The sequence below is a fragment of the Camponotus floridanus genome, unplaced genomic scaffold (genome assembly GCF_003227725.1).
Source record: "Camponotus floridanus strain SB8 unplaced genomic scaffold, Cflo_v7.5 scaffold54, whole genome shotgun sequence".
NCBI lineage: Eukaryota > Metazoa > Arthropoda > Insecta > Hymenoptera > Formicidae > Camponotus > Camponotus floridanus.
The window spans coordinates 1,266,395-1,285,429 of record NW_020229703.1 but is presented as its reverse complement, the minus strand read 5'-3'; the positions used below and the strand labels follow the sequence as shown (position 1 = coordinate 1,285,429).

At 32.9% G+C, this 19,035-nt stretch overlaps 3 protein-coding genes across 6 annotated transcripts in view; 2 read left to right on the top strand and 1 right to left on the bottom strand.

Moving 5' to 3' along the window:
- LOC105247933 (zinc finger CCCH domain-containing protein 13) overlaps positions 1-245 on the bottom strand; it is a 55,888-nt gene extending 55,643 nt beyond the window's left edge. The window contains exon 1 of the mRNA XM_025412641.1: positions 83-245. The gene's annotated coding sequence lies outside the window, so the exon portion shown is untranslated. The remainder of the gene's footprint in view (positions 1-82) is intronic.
- A 981-nt stretch (positions 246-1,226) lies between these two features.
- Positions 1,227-10,920, top strand: LOC105254262 (fatty acid synthase-like). Its single transcript, XM_025412639.1, has 19 exons — positions 1,227-1,410; positions 1,600-1,850; positions 2,008-2,239; positions 2,381-2,799; positions 3,022-3,315; positions 3,406-3,613; positions 3,697-3,857; positions 3,959-4,276; positions 4,365-4,837; positions 5,005-5,309; positions 5,447-5,845; positions 6,028-7,043; positions 7,146-7,387; positions 7,628-8,321; positions 8,447-9,278; positions 9,364-9,830; positions 9,990-10,244; positions 10,327-10,578; positions 10,649-10,920. Exons 1-19 carry the CDS (start codon positions 1,245-1,247, stop codon positions 10,823-10,825), a joined length of 7,161 nt encoding a protein of 2,386 aa, XP_025268424.1. The 5' UTR covers positions 1,227-1,244; the 3' UTR covers positions 10,826-10,920.
- Positions 10,921-11,721: 801 nt separating this feature from the next.
- Positions 11,722-19,009, top strand: LOC105253954. 4 transcript variants are annotated; one of them, XM_020028377.2, is made up of 10 exons: positions 11,722-11,863; positions 14,316-14,631; positions 14,848-15,025; positions 15,092-15,833; positions 15,920-16,176; positions 16,638-16,819; positions 16,977-17,208; positions 17,282-17,441; positions 17,661-17,961; positions 18,304-19,009. In XM_020028377.2, the coding sequence occupies exons 1-10, from the start codon at positions 11,737-11,739 to the stop codon at positions 18,587-18,589; spliced, it is 2,781 nt and encodes a 926-aa protein (XP_019883936.1). In that variant the 5' UTR covers positions 11,722-11,736; the 3' UTR covers positions 18,590-19,009. The 4 variants fall into 4 exon arrangements, with proteins under 4 accessions (XP_019883936.1, XP_011260651.1, XP_019883948.1 ...); XM_011262349.3 differs by having other exon boundaries at positions 17,678-17,961; positions 18,304-18,550; XM_020028389.2 differs by having other exon boundaries at positions 17,661-17,918; positions 18,304-18,459.
- The last annotated feature ends 26 nt before the right edge of the window (positions 19,010-19,035 follow it).

Sequence of the window (19,035 nt, the reverse complement as noted above, 5' to 3'; positions counted from 1 at the left end):
ATTTGATGACGAAAGTAACATGCCGTAAATGTACTTAGCCTAGTGTTCGATGACGAGAATAACACATTGTAAGTAAACTTACCCACTCATAGACGTAGGAAATTTCCTGTGTTTACGGTCGCTGCATGCTCAACATTAAGAAAGCTATCAAAATTATTTTATTGTTTTTTAACAATAATATATAATTGTATATAGTTGTAGCAATATATAGTTCTATTTTTTAAAAGCAACAGAGAGAGTATTAAACTCGCATCAAATGGATAAAATTTTCGCACACTATTAATTTTTTTGATAATTAAGCTGTTAAATTGCACAATCTTTGCCGAATGACAGATTTTCATTTTGATATGTAACACGCAGTGCATATCTAAGCAAACAACATCACTGCAAGTAGACAACAAAATTCGATATTTTAAAATAATCGACTCTTTATATACATGCTTTTCTTAAAAATTTGAATCTATAATTGAAGCTCTATTTGAATTACTACAATAGACTTATAATCAACGCACAGTCATTGATTTCGGTCAATGATCAATTAATATAATACAGGAGAGGAAACTCATGACCATATTCAAAAAAAGATTGCAAATATAGTTCGTTAAATGGAATATGTTATTCGAATGTTTATTAATAATTTATACCTAAATAATGCATTATTTTTTTATAGTAAGGAATTGCGTAAAACTATTGTTCTTTCTCATCAGAATTACAATAATGTTAATTATATTCGAAAGATGCTATAGAGAATCACCTTTTTTTAATTTACATTTTGTAAATATACATGGCACATAATAGAGCAGACATTATCGTAAAGGAAGAAGCACACATGTTTTTTCCTTCATGTAAATAATTTTAAATAATTTTAAATTTTATTTGTGCTGTTTTAGAAGTTAATAGGTATACTTGTGACATTCACACATTATTTTCAAAGCTTATAAATAATGAGTTTCTCTAAAATTCTATTAAATACTTACCATATAGGTTTCTTATATAAGTAGGTTCAACATCTAAGCAATCCATATGTCGCAAGACTTCGCACTTTACCACAAAATTATAAATTTGGGTTTAAAAATCTGAATCGAAAATATTAAGATCTGTAATTTGAAAAAGAAAGCATATAACAAATGTGAAAATACAAAACAAAATATTAAATTGTCAATCAAGTTTGCGTTCTCACATTTGTATTATTTATCTTTTCGAATTCCAAATATTAATCTATTCGATTAAAAACATTTAAAAAAATGGATTGCAAGGAAACTACACTCCTCGATATTGAACCTGGAGAAGAAATCGTTATTTCTGGTATCGCCGGTAGATTTCCTGAATCTGATAACATGAAACATCTTCAGGAGAATCTATTTAATAAGATAGACCTCGGATCGAATGACAACCGACGATGGAATCACGGTATAATATTTTATTTCATTATATTATTATACATAATGTGAGAAAATCGTATCATATAATTTATGAAAATGTATATAATTATACATTAATTATCTAATTTTGACATTTATTTATAATTACACTATATAATCAATAAAATCTTTAAGTAAAAAGATATCTCGATTAAATCATATGATTTAAAATTTACAGATCATCCAGAAATACCCCAACGCACGGGAAAAATTAATAATTTGGAGAAATTTGATGCGGAATATTTTGATGTTTCCTTCAATGAGGTTCCCTTGATAGATCCTATGGGTAGAATGCTATTAGAACATACTTACGAAGCTATTATCGACGCGGGAGTAAATCCGAAAGATTTACGTGGAACAAAAACTGCAGTTTTTATTGGAGTGTGTTTTTCTGAATCGGAAGGAAATTGGTTTTATGAAAAACATCAGGTATTTAAATTCAATTTATGCATTTATCATAAAAAATTTTGATAGATATTATTATTTTTTATATATTAAATTGTAAGAATTAAAATGATTTTTTTATATTAAAATATATATGTAACAAGCATACAAATTCTCTAAATAATGTATGTATGTGCATTAGACATCTGGCTCTGCAATTTTTGGATGTAGTAAAGCTATGCTGGCAAATCGAGTCTCTCAATGGTTGGGTGTGACAGGACCGTCTTATTCAATCGATACAGCTTGCAGTTCAAGTCTTTTTGCTCTGGAGCATGCTTATAGAATTATGCGAACGGGGGAATGTGATGCTGCTATCGTCGGTGGCGCAAATCTCTGTTTGCATCCCAATTTAGCTTTACTATTCACACGACTTGGTATTGTTATTCATCAAAACTTATAACTTAACTTTAAAATATAAGAGATATATAAATTCGAGAACAATTTAAAAATATTATTCAAATATATATTTTTATATGTATAATATTATTATTCTCATAACTCTGTTTTAATTTTAGGAGTTTTATCGCCTAACGGAGTATGTAGACCTTTCGATGAAAATGCAAACGGTTATATGCGTAGCGAAACAATGAGTATAATATTTCTACAAAAAGCAAAGAGAGCTAAAAGAATTTATGCAACCGTCGTGTACGCTAAGATGAATTGTGACGGATATAAAGAGCAAGGCATTACATTCCCATCTAGCGAAATGCAAAGTGTTTTGCTTCAAGAGTTTTACGATGAATGCGGTATATCACCGTCTAATATAGCTTTTATGGAGGCTCATGGTACCGGTACCAAAGTTGGTGACCCAGAAGAAATAAACGCAATCGAAAAAATTTTTTGCAAGAATAGACAGTCTCCTTTGTTAATTGGTTCTGTCAAATCAAATTTAGGTCACTCTGAAGCTGCTGCAGGTTTATGTCAAATTGCTAAGGTAATAATGTAATTATAATATACATTATAAATTATTCTATTAATTTATTTCAATGTTAAACATCATAAAGAGACTTATTTTAAATTTTAATTTAAAGTTAATCCTGCTTTTGTTTTTTTTTGCTTTTAATGAATTAATTTTAATAAACAATAATAATTTAAAAATAAGAGAGTAGAAAGAGAGAAAATGAAGAATTTTTAATAATGATCTATTTCTCAAAAGGTTATAATTGCGATGCAAACTAGCATAATTCCGCCGAATATAAACTTTACACAAATACGGAAAGATGTTAAAGCCTTTGAGAAAGGAAGTATACGCGTAGTAAACACTCCAACACCATGGGAACCTAATTTTGTAGGTGTTAATTCGTTTGGTTTTGGCGGAGCCAATTGTCATATTTTACTGCAATCTAATTTGAAGCAAAAAGTTAATGGAGGCGTGCCAAATGATGATTTGCCGCGACTCGTCATCGTGTCTGGTCGAACTGAACAAGCAGTAGAATCATTATTAAATGAGGTATGCAAAATTTGTGCGTTTCATATTACCAATAAAAACATATTTATCAAATATTTTTTATTAAAATCAATAAATAAATTTGTTTGTTAGATTGAGAATCAACCGATAGATGTTGAATATATTCGACTGTTGCATGATCTTCATGCTGACGACATACAAGGTCATCTTTACAGAGGATACGCGATTGTCGAATCTAAAACATCTATAAAAATGATAAGAGAAATACATTATTATTCAGGTAAAAAAAAGCCGATATGTTTCGTGTTTTCCGGAATAGGAACGCAATGGCTTGGCTTGGGTATGCATCTTACTTTGTACATTATATACATCAGAGAAATAATATTTCACAATTAAATTATTTGAATTTACGCGTTGACACAGGACAAGCGTTACTACGGTTTCCAATATTTTATAAAACTGTAGAAAAGTGTGATACTATTTTAAGGACACGTGGAATGTGCATCATTAATGTATTAACAAATGAACACGAAGCAATTGTTAACAATATATTGAACTCGTTAGTTGGCATTACTGTAATGCAGGTGAAGAATTTTTCTAATTTGCATAATGTAGCGTAAATCATTCAAATTACATAAAATTTATTTAGAATTTACAAAAAGAAATACTTTACTTTCTTCTTTAGATCGGATTAATCGATCTTTTAAAGTCCATAAATATTGTGCCAGATTATGTTATCGGTCATTCGATCGGTGAACTCTGTTGCGGATATGTGGCTGGTAATTTTACAATGGAGCAAGTGGTTTTATCCTCGTATTATATAGGATTGGCGTTGAGTGAAGGAAAAGTAATTTATAGTGCTATAGCGGACATTGGTCTCAGTTATGAGAATACGAAAAATATATGTCCACCGGATATTGATGTAATCCATAACAATAATTCAAATACTTGCTGTATAAATGGGCCAAGCAAATCAGTAAAGACATTTCTAAAACAATTACAGGTTTGTTTATATATTTTCTCTTTTTAATTTTAGATTTAATAAAATTTACTTAATAAAAAATTATATTTAATTATTTATACTTCTTTAGGTTAACGACATCTATACTAAAGAAATTAAGAGCAGCAACATTTCTCTTCACAGTCGTCATTTGTCATCTGTAAGAGCCACAATTCTATCTTATTTAAATCGAATAATACCGCACACCATGACACATAATCAAAAGTGGCGAACATTTCTTCGTTGCACTAAGTTGTCCTATGCTGAATATTTCACAAATAATGTACTAAATCCTGTACATTTCAAGAAAATTGCGCAATTGATTCCTAAAAGTGCAATAACTGTCGATATTGCACCAGATGACATTTTTCAAAACGACATGAAAGAAGAAAATATAATCAATATTGCATTATTACAATGCAACTATGAAGACAATATTAAAGTATTCTTGCAAGGATTAGGAAAAATGTATAATAATGGCTTGCAACCGCAACTGGCGAATTTATATCCAACTGTGCATTTTCCCGTTAGCCGTGGAACACCAATGATTTCGCCATTAATCAAGTACATCAAACATTTTATCTATTAAATTTTTATCTATTAAATATTGAGAATAATAATAGAGAGAATAATATAAAAATGAAGAGAAAACATAAAATAATTTTCATAAAGCAGAAATTTTTATTTCCAATTAATTGAATTATGCAGATGTATTTCTTATATTGTTCTAGGTGGAATCATTCCGAGGATTGGTACGTAATGTGTTTTAAAACAAATAAGAAGATTACTTCCGGAGAAAGAATTGTCAATGTCACACTGAAAGACGAAACTTTTGAATATATAAGCGGTCATGTAATCGATGGAAGAAACTTGTTCCCGGCTACAGGATATCTTGCTCTCGTTTGGGATACGATTAGTATGCTGAGGGGTCAGTGGCTTAAAGAAATATCGATCGTATTTGAAAATGTCAAGTTTATTCGAGCAACGCATATTCCAAAGCAAGGAGACTTGGACTTAATAATAATGATTCAGAAAGGTAGAAGAGAATAGAAACTTATACGCATATTCCGTAAATAACTTCTCAATATAATATTAATATAAATGCAAAAATAATTATTTAAAATATATATATATATATATATATATATAAATATATATATATTTACTACTTAGGCACTGAGAACTTTGAAATAATAGAAGGAGATAGTACTGTCGTTACCGGTACAGCGCGCATTCCATCAGATCCTGCTAAAGAAAGAATATACCTTTTACAAGAAGATTGTGAGAATGAGGAAGAAGTCCTGAAGACGAAAGACATTTATAAAGAACTTAAATTACGTGGATATCAATATGCCAATCTATTTCGAGGATTAAAAAGTTCATCCACTACTGGCAAGCAAGGACACATTTTTTGGATGAATAATTGGGTAACATTCATGGATAATATGTTGCAAATAAAAATCTTCGGAAGAGATATGAGAAGTCTTTATGTTCCTACCGAGATACAAAAACTAGTGATTGATACAAAGTTTCATACAAGATATATACGAAATATAACAGCGGAAGAAAAACGTAAGTTCATAGAAGGATGTATATATTTAGAGAAAAAGAGAGTACTTTTATTAACATTACAATATGTATATTCAATATACGTTTTACAAATATCTTTATAATTATAAAATTTGTTAAAATGTAAAAAGAAACTTATTAAATAATTATAAAGATATAACTTAAAAAATGATTTTAAATTTTAGAAATACCTGTGCACGTGTACAATGATTTAGATACTATAGTATCAGGTGGCATTGAAATTCGTGGTGTGAAAGCTACTTCTATATTCCGTCGAAAGCAAACAAGCACTCCTGTTCTCGAAGAGTATAGATTTGTAGCGCATCGTGACGGAGCTGAGGTTTCTTTACAAGAAAGCATAATATTATCGACGCATCTCGCTTTAGAGTGTCATCAAGTAATGAAAATAAATATTATTGAGTTGATTGAAAACGATGATGAGGTAACAACAGAAGAATTAGCGTCTCCATTATTTCTCGAAGTCTTAAATAATCTGCCGTTGATTAAACCAAACCTCAGTTTAATAACCCGAAAAGATCGTTTCGATTCTAATGTTCTTTCTTCAAAAATCACAATTTCGCAGTCCATAAAGCTATTAAAAGATAATAATGCGATATTAGTGACTGGATTTAATCTATTAACAAACGATAAGAATGAAACTTTAAAAAAAATTCTGGGGGCATTAAAGGATGGCGGATTCATATTGACACGAGGACAGCCACTCACAAAAGACGATATTGCAAATACAGAGAAGCACGATTTAGCAATAGTCCTTGAAAAACGCACGAAAAAGGAACATATTGTACTCTTAAAGAAAAGGAAAAGATCGTGGAGACGAGCAGAAGTCATTTGGGTGAATAATTACGAGTTTTCTTGGTTAGAACAACTAATATCCAGCTTAAATATTGAGAATAATATACAGAGAATAATTTTAGTAGGAGAAAAAGATTCGGAATGCGGTTTATTAGGTCTTGTAAATTGTTTGAGAAAAGAACCAGGCGGAGAATTAATAAGAAGTGTATTGATCCAAGATGAGACAGCACCGAAATTTTCTTTAGACGAACCGTTCTATGCGAAACAACTCCAGATCGATCTCATTATAAATGTTCTTCGTCCAGGAATGATATGGGGATCATACAGACATCTTCCGCTAGCACCTTTAGAGCCAAAACTTTCGTATCATGCTTTAGTCAATCAAATGGTACGTATCCGATTTTTGTATAAAATAATACTATTTTGGTCTTATTATCTTATAAATAACACATTTTTCGATATTTTTTATAACAGTATGTATTCTCGTTAGATTCGCGGTGATTTGAACTCATTTCGCTGGATCGAGGGCCCGATTGTTTCGGGTTATCAGCACGAAAATCTTTTTCGCATAGTTTATGCGTCTATTAATTTTAAAGATGTAATGTTAGCCACGGCTAGAATCATCATGGATGAATATATGTCACGCGGACGATTAGAAGAATGTCTAATAGGTTTCGAATGTGTCGGAATCGATAGTGCTGGCCGTAGAGTAATGGGTATTTGGGAAAATAGGTACGTTATTGTTACTTACAAGTTACTTCACAAGTAATTTTAGCTAAAAACTATACGAGAAAATATATAATTTAGATTATTTATATAATTTATATTTGATGAAAATTTCGTCCATATATTCATATTTAAATTTCAAAAAAAGTTAAAAAATTTATTTAAAAATTTTTATTACTTTTTTTGAAAAAAAAACAAAATAAAAAATATATTTTATTTTTTGATAAAGATAAAATTTTCTTCTAGATGTATAGCAAATATGCGCATAGCCGATAGAGCTTTATACTGGTATGTTCCCGACGAATGGACTTTGGAGGACGCTGCAACAGTCCCCTGCGCTTATTGCACATGTTATTACGGATTATATGTAAAGACAAGAATGAAGAAAGGTGACAAAATATTAATTCATTCGGGCACTGGTGCTGTTGGTCAAGCAGCGATTAATCTCGCACTTCATGAGGGTTGCGAAGTATTCGTCACTGTCGGTACTCCAGAAAAGCGGAAATTTATAAGAGAGACCTTCCCATCTATTCCAGAGAATCATATCGGAAATTCACGCGACACTAGTTTCGAGCAAATGATATTCCAACAGACCGAAGGTCGCGGTGTTGATATAGTACTAAATTCATTAGCCGAAGAAAAACTTCAAGCTTCTATTCGTTGTCTTGCAAAAAATGGACGTTTCGTGGAGATTGGCAAGTTCGATTTTATGGCTAACAATATGTTGGACTTATCAATATTTTCGAAAGGCATAACATTTTACAGCGTTATGTTGGATAATTTATTCTCAGCTACTGAGGAACAAAGAATGGCACTGAGTAAAGTAGTAGTCAATGGTCTTATTAGCAGAGCCATCAAACCAATCAGCAGGAAAGTTTTTCAAAGAGATGAAATTGAAGCTGCATTTAGATATATGACAGCTGGAAAGCATATTGGAAAAGTAAGTCGATTAATATTTAAAATTAATTGTTATTTTATTTATCATTATGTTCGCATTAAATATCAATCAAGAAAGACAGCGCATGATAATTTACAATCAAGTTCATGTATTACAATTATTTTTAGATAATTATTAAAATACATAAGGAAGATGAATCTATAGATGCACCCATTCCGGCACTTCCGCGTTATTATTGTATGGCGAACATGACATACATTATTTTCGGTGGCTTAGGTGGTTTCGGTTTAGAATTTGCCGATTGGTTGGTCATTCGAGGTGCCAAGAATCTCGTACTGGTCTCGCGCAAAGGAATAAAGAACGGATATCAGCAAATGAAAATCGAATTGTGGAAATCTTACGGAGTTAAGGTGTTGATAATATCGGATATGGACGCATCGAATGTTGATGGTTGTGAACATGTATTGAGAACAGCGGAGAAATTAGCGCCAGTGGACGCTATATTCAATCTTGCTGTGGTATTGAATGATAAAATTTGCCAAAATCACACTATAGAGACATTTCAGGAACCGTTTAGAGGAAAAGCTTGGACGACGAAGAATTTAGATCAATTGTCTAGAAAAATATGTCCTCAGTTGCGGCACTTTGTTGTCTTTTCTTCAGTTTCCTGTGGCAGAGGAAATGCTGGGCAGACCAATTATGGTATGGCGAATTCTATTATGGAAAGAATTTGCGAGAAAAGAGTACAAGAAGGTCTACATGGATTAGCGATTCAATGGGGTGCAATAGGCGATGTCGGTCTAGTGGCTGATATGCAAGACGATGACAAGGAAATGATTATTGGCGGTACTTTACAACAAAAGATAACCTCTTGTATCGAGAAATTGGAGGAATTTCTGTTACAAAAGCATCCGGTAGTAGCGAGTATGGTTGTAGCTGAGAAGCGTTCGGACGCTTTTGGTGCAAATAATATTGTTGAAACTGTGGCTAATATTATGGGTAAGAATTATATAGAATAAAAAATTAATCAATTAATTAAGAAAGCGAATTAATATGATAACGAAAATTCAATATGTTAATGTAGGTTTGAAGGATTTGAATAACGTGGCTCGCCACACACCTTTACCGGAACTCGGTATGGACTCGATGATGGCCGTGGAAATTAAACAAACTTTGGAACGGGAATTCGATGTTTTTCTTACAGCGCAGGATATTCGTTATCTCAACTTTGCTAAGCTTAATGAGATGTTTGACAAAGATAAATCGGAGGATAAAAGCGATCGAGAAGAGAACGAATTAACTGGTATTAAACTGTTCGTTCGTTTGGTGGGTAACGATCATTTGATTCCCGATATCTGTATAGATCTTCCGACAAAAAGAGACAAAGAGAAAAGCGAAGTATTTCTATTGCCGGGAATGGAAGGCTGCGGAAATATATTTGATTCATTAGTACAACAAATCGAAGCTCCAGCAACATGTTTACAACATGGAATATATAATATTGGTGCAGATTGTACTTCAATAAACGAGATTGCTGATTGTTTGCTACAGGTATGACTTCTTTATCGGTAGAATAATAATTAGAAGAATATTTATATAATTATAATTAAAATGTTGTATAAAATGTGGAGAAAGATAATTAATATAATGTTATTTTAACTAACTGTAGTATAGTATATTTCTATATCTTGCAATCTTTTATATTTGTAGCATATTTTAAGCAAAAAGAAATTGAATCAAGACTTTGTAATTGTGGGCTATTCAATGGGATCATTGATAGCAATAGAGTTAATGCGAAAATTAGAACAGCTGAATCTCCAAGGTCGATTAGTGCTTATCGATGGTGCACCGGAGCAGATAAAAGCAATGGCAAATCATTTTTTACCTTTTACCACGTTTTTCGAACTCGAGAATAATGTACTTCTTAGTATAATGGATACTATACAACCAACACTTAGTGGGAAGGTATATTATTTGTAGACATTATATTTAAATGAATAAGAAGAGAGATTTTTTGTGAAAATTATAAGTAATTTAATTTTTACAGCTTCTTTTAGAATTAAATAAATGCACCAGCTGGGATGAAAAATTAGATACTTTTATAACTTATGTTCCTTCATCTTATACACATTTATCGACTGAAAACAATAAATCTTTGTGTACAACAATTTACAAGCGGTTGATCGCTGTTCATAAATATGATGTCACACTATTACCAAAAATTAAATCACCTATAATACTCCTAAAACCTACAATACAAGCGTTATCTTTTTCTCAAGAAGATTATGGTTTACATAAGGTAACTTTTATGATGATTATAGAAAGATTACTCATACAGTAAAATTATTTTACAGCTAAATAATTTTCAGATTACTAAAGGAAGTGTGGAAATATGTTATACCGAAGGTAATCACGTTACGATGATGGATAACGATAAAATCGTCGCTGCAATCAATGGAAAACATATTGAAAATATCAAAAAATTAAAGCTAGATTTAATAGATGATAACGTAACATCTGTTAAAAGTATTTATTCCAGATCATAATAGTAGTATAATTAGATATTTTAATTTCTTTTTTAATTAAATATGTTTTCTATCTATATTTTGTGATGTTTGTATTGTATCTAAATCTAAATTCAACAAGCATATGTAAAAAACATTTAGATAAATTTAAAATATTTAACTTTATAATTTATTTATATAGTTAAATATATAAGTTAATTTTGGAAGTTAATGTTTAATTGTATATAAAAAATATTAAAGTAAAAAAAATAGAATATATATTTAGTTTAAAAGAAATTATGAATCAATAAAGTTGTATTTTTTTCCAAAATTGATGCAATATTTTATATTTTTATTCATTTAATGCTATATACTCATGTGCCATATTACACTGTTATCAAATATACTTAACTGATTTACAATACTTATTACATCTAATTTCTTAGAGATTGATTGTTGTTGCTGAAATATAATCATATTGCGTATAGTAAAGATTTCTCAAATCAAGGCGATTTAAAAGATTGTACAAATATTACTTTGTTAAACTCATCAACCTCTCATTAATTAATCGATTAAAATTATTATTCAATATATTATTATTACGGATAATATATTATATACTATATAGTCATGAATGCAATATATGTATTGAAAAAAAATAAAAAGTATAATATTATAGACAAATAGGAGTATATAAATTCGGATTTCAATATATCAGCCTTTCATAAAAGCGTTTGGTAAATGAAAGGAAAGAAATACCCGAAATAATTAGTAACAGTCAATGACCATCTTTTTTTCGTAGTTCCATTCACGCATCGTTACTTTACTCTATTTCCTTCCATCCTCGCAACATATACCACTCTGCGCAAACTCTACCCCACTCTGATATTTTATCACTCATCCATGTAGAACACCCTGTAGTCGAATCAGTATAACGGAGCGCGCTTGACGCGATGTTACTATGCAGTATACTGCGTGCAGCGTTATCCGCGTCTTTTGGGACCGTCGTGCAGATTGCAATCTTCTTACTGCAAAACTCCAATATCTCCAGAGTGCTCGCGTCCATGCCGCCAGGAGCCGGTCAGTGACCTAGTGCGATTCGTAAAATAGATTACTATGAATGGACAAAATCGATACGAAAGAGTAATATAAGTGTTTTTCTTGACAAAGAAATGCATTTTATCATTTTTTCATTGCAATTGCATCATTTTGTGTAAAGCAATGTGTTCAGTTGATAATGGCTTTCAAGATTATTTTTTGGATTTACTTTTAATTTAATTAATCTTTTATATTTATGCATTTTATACAAATCTCATTGATGTTATTGGAGATATTAGAATTCTGCAAAGCTTTTTATTATTCTGGTCTGATTGAAGAAATTAATTTATAATAATAATAAATTAATAAATTAATTTATAATTTATAATAATTTATAATAAAATTTATTATAAATTATAATTTGTTTTATAATATATGTATCCTGTTTCTTATGAATTACGCTGAAATTATTACACGCATACAAATTCATTTTATGAATCACACACACATATCTTTAATTTATATTGCTAATTTTTACGGTAAATTTTTACGCGCGTATATGTAGCGTGAATCGAGCAACGAGCAGGTCGTATATACGTAGTTCCACGTGCTCGATCGATTCGACGCGAGTCTTTCTTTCACATCGTGATACTACACGTGCGCGTGAAAATACAAGCAATGTGCCGTGATCTCATTTCCGCGGGGGTGCATCCTTCCGTGACCTGACGCGTTGTCAATGATGTTAGCGATTCCGCGTAAGTCAAAATCGAGCAGGTTGCCAACTAGGCGCCAGTCTGCGAGACAGCTTAAGTAATTCAACGCTCTCGTGCAGGTGTGCGTTCTAGCAGGTAATCAATATTATTATCGGCACATGCTTGTATAAGTACAGCTTGTACGCGTACTACTATCCTGATTACGGTAAAGTAGCATTGTATTTTCGCGATAAGATTTATTATTTTTTTTTATATCTTGTGATATTTAAATAAAATTTGCATATTTATATTATCGTTAGAAGAAAATAGATTTTCTTTAGAACACGAATTGTATCGAGAATATAATGACTTGATACGTGTAAATATTGCGAAGAATTGTCGACATAATTTGATTCGTGCTTCGTAAATTCACGGGAATACCAATGAGAATGCAATGGAATTAGCAACGCGGTATACGGGAATTAATAGCGATCAATTCGATTCATTCTCACCATAGGAACTCCGTTTTCTATCGATTTAACACTACCATCATGTACTAAAAATACCTGAGATGTGCTGCGCGACTATAAACTCTGCATACGCATAGTATGCTTAAGTACAGTTGAGTGATAGAAAAAAGTATGCATTCGCATTTATATACAATGCATTATGTATAGTACATGTGCACGTTCACATGGAAAGAAAGTTATACAATGCCGGAATTATTAGATTCTCTTTAAATTTCTTGATAATTGTGACGAGACAAGGAAACAGAGACGAGGTACTCGTCCTCGCAGATACGAAGTTGCAGAATCACGCGAGCAGTCAGGATGCGCGTAACTTTTACAACAATATTTCCACGCACCGGAAAGTCAAACGAACCGTGAAACCAGGTCGTCGTAACAACGCGAAAAAAATTACGCGTGAAGAATAGATCATGGACGTGTTCCAGGTAGTGTCATAATTGATCGACAATTTTAGATGATCAACTGAAAAAATTATTCAACGCAGAATCAATTTTATACTAAAGCTCGTGTGCTTGCTAAAATAAAACATGAGCCAGATTTTCCTTTTTATTTTTAATAATTAAAACTTTTAATTCAAGAGGGCATTACCCTCTAATTATTAAAATAATTAAAATTATATAATAAACAGCAATAATTATTATATTTTTCGTCTGAAATCGCAACGAAAATAGTTTTGCTCACGCATGTAAATGGATTGTACAATTTTCATGAGCTTTGATCACGTGATCGCGTGATAAGAAATTCCTTCTTCTGTTGCGTTCCTCGTCTTTATTATCGCATCTATTATGATCGGTTCATCTTCAGCCATGTCGTGACATCGCCAATAAGTCGCATGACTGTCGATCGTTGACCTCATCGACGAGGAAAAGCCTTTACATATATACTTGTATTTTCTTGTCCTGTTTCCTTCACGAATCTTTACAGACATTTTCATTGACAGGACACGAAATCATTGAATATTAAAATTTAAGACAATTATTAATATTTTTTATAACTATTAGATAAGATTAAAGATTCATATCCTACAACATTTATTTAAAAAACTATAACAGCAATTTAAAATATTATATAAAGAAGATGTACAATATTTTAAATATTTTAAAATTTGTATGAGCATGTGTGTTGCATGCGTTTTATATTTGAAATCTAAAGGCACGAAGATAGGAGATAATTTTTGTAATTTTAATAATAAATGTTGCTTTAAGAATATTAGCCATATTTTTATCAGACGTAATAAAATCAAATATAATGAAATCAATTTTTATTCGTGCACAGAAGACGAGATTATTCTGATCGAACATCTACCAGGGCGGCGGGTGCATCTGCAAGATTTCTTCTGGACCGGTCTAGAAGATGCGCCGTCATGGGTAGATCCCAATCAGGGTTTAACATTTTACGAGACAAAGACGATCGTTCATACTGTCACAGTTTACACTCCGAGCGACGAGAAAGGTCCATCAGACCCTATATCGCCTCATCGTCCAGATACTTACAATCCGGAATGTATTACGTGCATAGAACCGACACCTAGGTTGGACGATGATGACGATCAGAGTATCGGAGTTCTTATCGGAGATGATCCAGGTCCAAGGTAGCTGCAACTAATTAATAAATTAATTATAAAATAATATATGTTAAATGGTTCTCAAAACTTTTTAAAAATATTTTTTAGAATCAACTTAAAAAATGACAGAAAAATATTTTGATAAATAAGTCCATTATATTTATAAAAGTAATCTGATATAAATATTAATAAAATAAATATCATTTGTAATGTAGAGATAAAAATTGAAACTTACATTATCAGATATTGGTTGTTGACGGTTCTTCGACCAGGGGAGACTGTGCCACCTAAAGTCGAGCTTCGTTTAGCTCGCTTATATCGAGCCGCATTTTCCAGACAACAACAACGTCACCTTGGTCTGCTATCGACGGATCCACGATCTCGAAGAGACGCGTTATTACGTGGCTTAGTTGGTCGAAAGGTAAAATGTGTGCACGTTTAGATGTTAACTTTGCCCACTCTTTTTTATTCTTCTCGATACGCACAGATTGTACCGGAACGTTTTGAAACTTCGTCTCAAGTAAAAGTTCGTCAAGAAGAAATTTCTGTCAGTGCAACCAAAGCTCAATTATCCGAATTAATCCATCATAATTCGAATGATACCATCGAGAATTCATCGATTCACGAAAAAACCGAAACGAGCGTTTCCAATTTAACCGACAACAAATTGTATTTTCCAAACGTTTCGCAAATCAAATCCATGAGGCTGATAGAAATTCCCAAGCCGAAGACGATGTTGCTGCCGACATTCGAAGTCGACGCGATGGACGATCGCGAGAAACCTACAAAAGAGTTTGCCTTGAAAAAGATCGTCAAAACTTTAAAAGGAAATACGAGATCTTTACCTTCGGACGATGAACCTAGAACTATCGATCCAACATATTCCGATGAAACTGATCATTCCAGCGAGCAAGTCCCGCAGGAATTGATGCCGACATCCACAGATTCGAAATCCAACAATGACGTCGTCTCCAGAAACCGATCGAGCGATGAAGAGAGTGTAAGTATGCGCTCGAGGTTGCGTTTAGCGGATGGATCAATTCCGGGGGTCGTAAAAGTCAGAATGCAGAATACGAGTGTTATCGAAGGCGGTGCAATGAGATTAATTTATTCGGTTCATCTGGACGATAAGCCCGTTCCCGCTGAAATGGCTGCGAGAGACATGGCACTTCTCTCGCCCCAGGAGGTGGCTCTGGAACTTGGCGCACCAGTGATTATTCAAAGCGAGCGTAAGTAAATAGTAGTTTTTACTAGACAGAATTGCACAAAAGAAACGTAAGCATTAGAAATTATCTTATATACTTTATATTCGTAGCTTATTTGAAGGAGAGTCGACCTCTGGCTCTATCGAGGAAAAGGGACGCCTGGTTGCTGATCGGTGCAGCTAGCGCGGGTGTCGTTCTCCTAATTTTGGTTCTCACTGGTTTAATCTTGGCTGCCAAAAGAAAGAGAGCACATAGTGCTGTCGTTGCGCCGCCAAACAAAAGTATCCTGAAAAAGGAACGGGAATATACAACTACGACACCTGGTCTCGATAACGCTGCGTTTTCAACGTCGGAAACCGAAATTAAGGTATATATACACATAATATAACTACTTTTTCTTTTAAATATATATAATAATAAGAAAAAATATTTTTTATAAGTGTATCAATCTTATGCATATGTTTTAAATATTGATTTAAATTTGATTACATGTAAAATATTTAATAGGAAAGCTGAAACATATATCTGCCAAATTATATTATGTGTAACAGAAATGTCTCATAAAGAAAGGAAATACTTTATCATTTTTTAAATTCTTACTTTGCGTGCCAAAGATATGGGGTACCATAAGGAAATAAATCTGATATCGTTAAAACCATTACGGCACGCGAACGAGCAACAAACGTCGAGCATTGCGAACCAAAAGACAATTTCCTCGATGTCAGGGACGATATTGATTTTAACAGAAACATTATTCCGTTCCCCAGCAAATTGTTACGTTTTAAATCGCATATCTTTGCCTCTTACGCGGCTCTCCCTTGTTCGCAGACGGACGGTACCAGTCAGCGGCAAACTCCACGAACTTTGTCCAGAACTCCGATCACCCCCGACACGCCCGATAGTTTAGAACTGGGCATTCACGAAGTTTCTAGCGACGACGACGAAGAACTGAAAAAGACTCGCGGTTCGACCCCTTGGGGTACTCAAGAACATCCAGCTAAGAAAGCAAGGTACTCAACAAAGTTCTTGACAGATACTTACAAAAATAATATTTAAAAATTAATAATATAATCTTATTTTAATATTTTATTAATTTTAATTTATAGTAAAAATATAAAATATGCGATATAATCTTCTTATAATAATTATAAATTTTACAAAATATAGAACATCGCATGCAAAAATGATAAGAACAAATGCAATGGACCAACCCAGGACACCGGATTCGTTGGACACAGTGACCGACCACGTGGAGACATTGGAATCATTGGAAAATGGTTACGTAAAACGAGAGGAATCTACCGCTTCACCGCGATCTTACTTGTCAATGCCATCGTGCAAACAATTTCCTAGCATGCGTAGCGTGGAACCGCTGTCAAGAGTGCTAGAACCCGTCATGGTAATTAGTGAAAAATATTAACATTGATCTAATCGATGTAAATTCTTTATACTAATAAAAAGATGCACTCCAGGTCAGACACTTGGACATCGATTCTCCGGAATTAGTACGCCGCGATAGAGATGGCAATATTGACGATACATTTCTTGCGAGAACATCGAGTGCCTCGAAGGATCCTGGAGCTGTAGGACCAATTGTTTGGAATCTTAGCAAGCAGTTGTTTTCGACAGAAGGTATCATATCGCTTCTTGTAGTTCAATTTTATATTTATGATAATTATTTAAGAACTTATCAGCGACGTTAATATTTCTGTGACTTCGATTACGAACGAATAAATAATAATCTTACATAAATTATTGTAATTCAAGAATGCGAAATGTATAGACTTGTTCGTTCGCAATCGATTATTATAAAATATAAGCAATATCTATCTCTTCACAATCTCTCGAAAGACTCAACTTGCCTAAAGGTAACGGTACGTCCGAAACGGATGTCGATGGAATGTACCATCTACCATCGGGACCCGTGGGTCGCGCCAGGAGGAGACTCCACGAACTCCTGGAGGACTCATTCAGTCTCTTCGGAAGTAGAGATGTCAAGATCAAAGAGCCGCAGCAGCCGCAAACGTCACAACCGTCGGCTTCCTTTGCACGTACGGCGGATACATTCGCGATACTTTCGGAGACGAGAGGCAAATCCGCCCACGTCAGGTACATATCCTTCCTCTACTTCTTGTTCTTCTTCTTCTCACAGGTAATTAATCATTAAAGTTTAATTGTTAAATCATTCCTATATGAAAAAAGACATGTGACGCTTGAATTGTTGCCGTTTTTCCGCGATTGGTTCTTTTATTGCGCTCAATTCATGTTGTGAGCAGCTGTCAGAATAGTTATACTAACAAATTCAATTTGTTGAAAAATGTATGATTTATTTTGTTCGGTACTGTATTTCTGCCTTTTTCAGAATTAATAAAAGACATATATTTAATAAAAAACTTGCGATAAAAAATCGTCCGACGATTATACGATATTTTATTATATATGTATAATTAATTTTATTAAAAAGTGTGATAAAAATAATTGCATTATTATGCAGTCCAGTAGCAACGCCAACGATGGAAATCAAAACACGACCACGTACATCATTACCACGTAGGGATCTTGACGAGGATATTCCAGAGACAGGCCAGGCTGAAATTCATTCACGTAGTGCCTGGGGTTCAAGGCCGCTTAGCGCAGGTCCATTCCATAGACCGAATTTACCGGAAGTGGAAACTAGACGTATATTGGCAGACAGCAGACTTCCACCGGAAGATCCTGCGGTACCTTTAATCGCGTCGATCAAGAAGGAACTCGAAAAGTTTTCTCCTCATCATCAATAAAAGGTAAACAGGGTGCGATAGATACTCTTGCTTAAATACTCTCGCAAAGTGATACGTCAATTTTAAGAATCAAAAGACGAAAATATGTAAATATTTGATAAACTTTTGTCAGAAAATTTTCTAACTCGACGTTGAACCTTTTTCATCATAATGTGAAGTAAAATCATATTTCGTACGTCATAATAAATGCGCGAATATTTCGCAGAAGATAAATCATTCTGTTTCAATGCTATAAAGAGCAAAAATTGTGCCACTAAATTTGGCTTATTAACCAATCACTGTATATATATCATATTGAACAAGTCACATGTAGAATATATATATGTAGAATACATTTGTAATCTTGATACAATCATAAATAATTAGTTTAATTCATATAAAAAATTTCAAAAGATTAATTCTTTTGTAACTGCGATCCGTCCAACTTAGAAACATATTTATAACTG

Coding starts and splice junctions, on each gene's coding strand:
- LOC105254262 (XM_025412639.1), top strand. CDS start 1,245: ATGGATTGCAAGGAAACTACACTCCTCGATATTGAACCTGGAGAAGAA. Junction 2,800..3,021: donor GTTTATGTCAAATTGCTAAG/GTAATAATGTAA, acceptor ATTTCTCAAAAG/GTTATAATTGCGATGCAAAC. Junction 4,838..5,004: donor ATGATTTCGCCATTAATCAA/GTACATCAAACA, acceptor ATATTGTTCTAG/GTGGAATCATTCCGAGGATT.
- LOC105253954 (XM_020028377.2), top strand. CDS start 11,737: ATGTTACTATGCAGTATACTGCGTGCAGCGTTATCCGCGTCTTTTGGG. Junction 15,834..15,919: donor AGTGATTATTCAAAGCGAGC/GTAAGTAAATAG, acceptor TTATATTCGTAG/CTTATTTGAAGGAGAGTCGA. Junction 17,209..17,281: donor GAGTGCTAGAACCCGTCATG/GTAATTAGTGAA, acceptor GATGCACTCCAG/GTCAGACACTTGGACATCGA.